The sequence below is a fragment of the Aegilops tauschii genome, chromosome 5, assembly GCF_002575655.3.
Source record: "Aegilops tauschii subsp. strangulata cultivar AL8/78 chromosome 5, Aet v6.0, whole genome shotgun sequence".
Classification (NCBI taxonomy): Eukaryota; Viridiplantae; Streptophyta; class Magnoliopsida; order Poales; family Poaceae; genus Aegilops; species Aegilops tauschii.
Window position 1 is genome coordinate 267,048,049 of NC_053039.3, and position 7,138 is coordinate 267,055,186.

Sequence of the window (7,138 nt, forward strand, 5' to 3'; positions counted from 1 at the left end):
AACACTTTCTTGAAATTTTAGCGAGGGATCATCTTATTTATGCTACCGTCGTTCTAAGCAAATAAGATGTAAAACATGATAAACATCACATGCAATCAAATAGTGACATGATATGGCCAATATCATTTTGCTCCTTTTGATCTCCATCTTCAGGGCGCCATGTTCATCATTGTCACCGGCATGACACCATGATCTCCATCATCGTGTCTTCATGAAGTTGTCTCGCCAACTATTACTTCTACTACTATGGCTAACGGTTAGCAATAAAGTAAAGTAATTACATGACGTTTCAGTTGACACGCAGATCATAAATAAATTAAGACAACTCCTATGGCTCCTGCCGGTTGTCATACTCATCGACATGCAAGTCGTGATTCCTATTACAAGAACATGATCAATCTCATACATCACATATATCATTCATCACATTCTTCTGGCCATATCACATCACATGACACATGCTGCAAAAACAAGTTAGACGTCCTCTAATTGTTGTTGCAAATTTTTACGTGGCTGCTACAGGTTTCTAGCAAGAACGTTTCTTACCTACGCCAAAACCACAACGTGATATGCCAATTTCTATTTATCCTTCATAAGGACCCTTTTCATCGAATCCGATCCGACTAAAGTGGGAGAGATAGACACCCGCTAGCCGCCTTATGCAACTAGTGCATGTCAGTCGGTGGAACCTGTCTCACGTAAGCGTACGTGTAAGGTCGGTCCGGGCCGCTTCATCCCACGATGCCGCCGAATCAAGATAAGACTAGTAACGGCAAGTAAATTGACAAAATCGACGCCCACGACAACTTGTGTTCTACACGTGCATAGAAACTACGCATAGACCTAGCTCATGATGCCACTGTTGGGGATCGTTGCAGAAATTAAAAAAAATTCTACGCATCACCAAGATCAATCTATGGAGTAACTAGCAACGAGAGAGGAGTGCATCTTCATACCTTTGCAGATCGCGATGCGGAAGCGTTGCAAGAACGCGGATGAGGGAGTTGTACACGTAGCGATTCAGATCGTGGCAGAATCCGATCCAAGCACCGAACAACGGTGCCTCCGCGTTCAACACACGTGCAGCCCGGTGACGTCTCTCGCGCCTTGATCCAGCAAGGAGGAGGGAGAGGTTGAGGAAGAAGGCTCCAACAGCAGCACGACGGCGTGGTGGTGGTGGAGTGACAGTTCTCCGGCAGGGCTTCGCCAAGCACACGCGGAGGAGGAGAGGTGTTGGGGAGGGGAGGGGCTGCGCCTTGGATGTGGTGCTGCAGCCCTCCCACCCCCCTCTATTTATAGGGGCAAGGGAGAGGGGGCCGGCCCCCTCCAGATGGATCTAGATGGGGGGCGGCGACCAAGGGGGAAGGCTTGCCCCCCAAGCCAAGGGGGCGCCCCCTCCAGGGTTTCCCCCAACCCTAGGCGCATGGGCCCTAGGGGGGTTTGGCGCCCAGCCCACCTAGGGGCTGGTTCCCCTCTATATTCAGCCCATAGGGCCCTCCGGGGAAGGTGGACCCTCCCGGTGGACCCCCGGAACCCTTTCGGTGGTCCCGGTACAATACCGATATACCCCCGAACAATTCCGGCGACCGAATAAGGACTTCCCATATATAAATCTTCGTCTCCGGACCATTCCGGAACACCTCGTGACATCCGGGATCTCATCCGGGACTCCGAACAACATTCGGTAATCACATACAAACCTTCCTTATAACCCTAGCATCATCGAACCTTAAGTGTGTAGACCCTACGGGTTCGGGAATCATGCAGACATGACCGAGACACCTCTCTAGCCAATAACCAACAGCGGGATCTGGATACCCATGTTGGCTCCCACACGTTCCACGATGATCTCATCGGATGAACCACGATGTCGAGGATTCAAGCAATCCCGTACACAATTCCCTTTGTCAATCAGTACGTTACTTGCCCGAGATTCGATCGTCGGTATCCCAATACCTCGTTCAATCTCGTTACCGGCAAGTCACTTTACTCGTTCCGTAATGCATGATCCCGCGACTAACTACTTAGTCACATTGAGCTCATTATGATGATGCATTACCGAGTGGGCCAAAAGATACCTCTCCGTCATACGGAGTGACAAATCCCAGTCTCGATCCGTGCCAACCCAACAGACACTTTCGGAGATACCTGTAGTGCACCTTTATAGCCACCCAGTTACGTTGTGACGTTTGGTACACCCAAAGCATTCCTACGGTATCCGGGAGTTGCACGATCTCATGGTCTAAGGAAATGATACTTGACATTAGAAAAGCTTTAGCAAACGAACTACACGATCTAGTGTTGTGCTTAGGATTGGGTCTTGTCCATCACATTATTCTCCTAATGATGTGATCCCGTTATCAATGACATCCAATGTCCATGGTCAGGAAACCGTAACCATCTATTGATCAACGAGCGAGTCAACTAGAGGCTCACTAGGGACATGTTATGGTCTATGTGTTCACACATGTATTACGATTTCCGGATAACACAATTATAGCATGGACAATAGACAATTATCATGAACAAGGAAATATAATAATAACCATTTTATTATTGCCTCTAGGGCATATTTCCAACACAAATGCCCATCAATCTTGGCATAATGGCTGTGTGGCGGCGAGGGCGGCTCATCCTTCATGCAGCACCCGATCTGGACGCCGCAATTGCGTGGGGGGACGCCGGATCACCTTAATGCGACGGAGACGCCGGCTCCTGCTTCACGCGGAAGCACGACGGCGAGGGCGACTCATCCGTCACGCATGCTGACGGTGACGAGGGCGGCTCATCCATCACGCGTGCTGGAGACGGCGAGGATGGCGCCGGACCAGGTTCTCGGAGCGACCGCTCCGTCAACAACTCTATCTGCTGCAAAAACCCTTCGTCTGTGGTTGCGGCCTCCAAGAGGAGGCGCGGCTACGACGATGGCACCTGGTCCTCCTCGTCGCCGGAGGAGACAATCTCCTTATCGGAGGAGTCAACGACTGTGGAGCTTGAGGGCCCTGGAGATTGACGGCGGCGGTGGCAAGATCCGAAGGGAGATCCGGAGCCATCGTCGCCTGCTAGCGTGGAGAACCATGACTTGAGCATGGTGGATGTGTGAGAGAAGGAGGAGTTTGAAGATTACGAGAGGCGGATGGGCGTGGAGAGAACGAGTTTGGAGAGATGGAATGTGGGCAGCGCTGGAGCACGACTTAAATAGGCGTGGCGGCCAGGCGAAGGGACTGGAAGCCAGCTTCAATGCGACGCAACGGCCGGAGTAGGCTATTCGGTCGCCATCTACATTGAAGCGGCACCACCCGCTTGTCCGGTCGCATCGCTCTGACCGACATCAATGCCGTGGAGTCACGTTCACTATAAAGCGGCACCGACCGACAGAATGCGCACAACCGCTTCGCGCGGCAGGTTTTTTCGGGTAGGAGGGTTTTCGGATAGAAACAATCATACAAGTAACTAATAGGGTTAGAACTAACTTGTGATTGTATGATTAGGAGTGTGGTTGTATCCAATCCAGTAGGTTCAAACCCCAAATTTAACACCAGCAAGATGAAATGCTTTTCAACTGTCACATGTAGTGACTTCATCGACCTTGAAGGCCCACGACTCCGATGTGCAGTTTGCCAGGGTTGCTTGTGCGTGCGCGTTGTACTTCTAGAAAAACTTGTAAACATAACCATGGAAACAACTTTAAAATAAAAGAAATTACAACCAATCCACCGAGCCTCAACATAAGTTCATAAGAAGGAAGTTTATACTACCTACGCCCGGGTTTATTAGTCTCTCTCGCATTTTGGGTTAAAGTTTGATCATATTTAAGTAGCAAAATTTAATTTATATTTAACCGAAAATGTATCATTGGAAACTTCTTTAATAAATCTACTACTCCCTCCGATTCATATAAGTTGTTTCGTTAAACCGGATGTATCTAGACGTATTTCAGTGCTAGATATATCCGTTTGAGCGCAAGTAATATGCATTGGAGGGAGTAAAATAATTTCTTGACATATAATTTATAATTTGTTAATCAAATTTAAGGTCAAAGTTTAGCACAAAATATGAACTAATAAACCGGACGAAGGTAGTAATTCATAAGCAGACGAACACATAGCCGCACACTGCATCCAACCATTTGCGCTTGACTTCCCATGAATTTAGAAGGTACATATAAACGTGGTAGAGGGGAAAATGGTGCCACAACTCCAAATATCCCTCTCTTGGAAGATAAGAATGTGATTCCGTTTGTTTCACAATTATTTTTCTGATGGTTCAAGCAAATCGATACCTCTAAAACCTACTGCTGGCACAAAATGATGTACTAGTTGTCACTAACTTACAAATTTCTCCAACTATAAGACAATCATATCCCTTTTTTTCAATTAAAGTTGACTCTTGGGTCACACACATAGAAGGAACTGAACTTCTTCGGTCCAGGTTTACTTCTTTCGAACTTGAATACAATCATATATCTTGTGGTATAGAATTTATATTTTTATTGCCCAGGATAACCATAGTTCATAGCTAACCAAAAAACTCTCAACCACTAACTAGTAACTACACACACGCATGCACACAAGTGATACGACCATACAAATATTTGCACCAGGGCCAACACAATACTAGCTACCTCGTCATCATCTTATCAGAACCTAAGAACCTGCTTTGGCTGGCTTCCGTGTTTTCCAAGGGCCTTATCAAGAGCCATGTTGAACTCGCTGAAGGGGGTCAACTCCATCCTGTAGCCAAAAATGTTTCAAAGCATTCATTCATTTCTCGATAGGAAGTGTATGGCCGTTTAAGACCCAGGGTTAGTTCAAGATACATACTCATATTTAAGTTTGCCTTCATGCACAAGGCCCAAGAGGTAGTCTATCATTGTTCTACATTCCTCTGACTTGTCCGAATTCATCCACTTCTGTAGCCAGAACCCTCTGAGGGAAAGATCCTGTCAAGGCATCGGATCTTGTCAAAGAATTGACAGGAGAAACAACCCGACACATAGCAGCATGAAACGATATCATTTCTTCAAACTTTGATGTACGATTGTTACATAATAATCCAGCACTTTACGAGGCATTCCAGACTAATACTTCTAACGCACAAAGTAATTCTCAAAAGGTAGAAATGTTTAGAGCCGCCAAACATATTATATGTAGAGTCATAAGTAGGAAAGGATGGGCTGACCTTAAATATGAAAGACGAAGTAGAAACAGTCACAGGTTTCTTGGACATTCCGCCATATGTCACCATGGTGCCTCCTTGCCTAAAGATAAGGGTTATAGCTAGTTATGCAAAATGACAAATTTCAAATTGGATGTTCATCCAGTTTAACAGCGTCACCTTAATAACTTCAGTATCAAAGATGCAGCATTTCCTCCAACGCAGTTAAATCCTAATGCAGGTTCTGGTAAAGCGCCCTAACATGACAGAAACCAAAATTGCACCAACATAAGGAAATGGTCGAAGTCCTCTTATAGATAAACAAACTGGAACCTGCATGGTTGCACCTCAGCATAAACAATAACTTCTATTCAAACTCACGATTTGAGTTCTGTAGGGCTCATTACACTTTACCATGACTAATAATTTGTTTTAACAGCAACAGGTTGTTTTACCTTCCTAGGTCAGAAAAACACTTTGGTTTGAAACAAAAGAATTTCACAGATGATAAGGTGAGAAATGCAGGCTGCAGAGCAGTACCAGCAAGCTCTTGACATTCTTTACATCTAGCTGACTTTTGGTGAAGACCTCATCTGCACCAAGCTGTTTAAGTTTCTCTTTTGCTTCTTCTGACCCAGGCCTACAACAATTCAGTTACAGATGAATGAAGCAAGTAATATGGATAAGAAATATAAAACAACTTGAAAGTAGAGCACCATATTAAGCAAATTATCATGATCATGCAGCAAATGCTGACAGCAGCTGTATTTAACTATCTTTTTTGTTCCCAAGTTGGTTTACCTGTCCCTTATGATGTTGATGGTGCGAATTCCCTGCACTTTGGCGAGCTGAATAACACACTGACCAACGATGCTGGTCGAGCCGTTCTGGACAACAGCATCACCTAATATAGCAAATAATGGATGCCATGGCATGAGAGGGCATGCTAAGGGAAGCAAGCAAGGTGGCAAAAATGGATGACAAGGGTGAAACATGCTCACCAGGTTTGAGTTTCACAAAGTCCTGCAGCATCCTGAGCGCTGTCAAGGGGTTGACCGTGACAGTGGCAGCGTATTCCACCGGAACATCGTCACGGACCTTGTGCCACACATCTTCCGGCTTCACAATGTAGGTCTGCCATGTTCCTGCACCGCAACCAACGAATTCCATCCAATTCAGGGAGGGAGCGAGCCCGAGGAAAAACAAAGTGAGGCAGGACAGGGAGAGAAGGAGACCGAAGGAGGGCGGGGAAGGGATGACCCAGTCGCCGGGGGAGAGGGGGCGGGTGACGGCGGGGCCAACGGCGTGGACCTGGGCGACGCCCTCGTACCCAGCGACGGCGGCGGGGAGGGGAGGCCTGACGGGGTAGACGCCCTGGACGCGGTTGATGTCGGAGGGGTTGATGGGTGCGGCTAACATCTTCACGCAGACGCCGCGCTCCCCGAGTTCCACCGGTGGCACATCCTCCACCCTTGGCAAGATTGTGGCGTTAAATTGGAGGATTAATGCTATTGCTCGGCGTATGGTGATCTAGCCAGTGCGGAAGAGAGATCGATACCTGAGGACTTGGTCGGGCGGGCCGTGTTGGTCGTAGAGGACGGCCTTGGAGGGCGGTGAGAAGAGCGACGCAGCGGTTGAGAAAGAGAGGCGGGGACGAAAGCGGAGGCGCGTCGCCGTCGACGGCATCAGGCGGAGTGCCGACGCCATTGCTACGGGGTGCCGGGGTTTCTCTAGAGGTCTCTAAAGCAAATCTCAATCATGCCCAGCCCAGCCCAACCCAAGTCAGCCCAGTAATACAGTAATACACTTGCTGGTCCTTTTTTGATTCCACTACAAATCTGACACCTAAAAAAATACAAATCTGACACCTAAAAAGAACTAAAAATCTGATGTCAGATTTCTTTTTGAAAAAAACCCATATATTAAAACTTAAAATAGATTAATACAATCATTTCTTACAGTATCCGTCATGCAGGGTGAA

General features: G+C 47.2%; 1 protein-coding gene across 1 annotated transcript; it reads right to left on the minus strand.

The window, feature by feature from the left end:
- Positions 1-4,405: 4,405 nt before the first annotated feature.
- On the minus strand, positions 4,406-6,938 carry LOC109763440 (enoyl-[acyl-carrier-protein] reductase, mitochondrial). The gene is made up of 9 exons (XM_020322287.4): positions 6,716-6,938; positions 6,393-6,628; positions 6,159-6,302; positions 5,959-6,061; positions 5,698-5,797; positions 5,338-5,414; positions 5,182-5,260; positions 4,824-4,942; positions 4,406-4,733 (listed from the first exon to the last, which is right to left on the minus strand). Exons 1-9 carry the CDS (start codon positions 6,862-6,864, stop codon positions 4,640-4,642), a joined length of 1,101 nt encoding a protein of 366 aa, XP_020177876.1. The 5' UTR covers positions 6,865-6,938; the 3' UTR covers positions 4,406-4,639.
- Between the last annotated feature and the right edge of the window lie 200 nt (positions 6,939-7,138).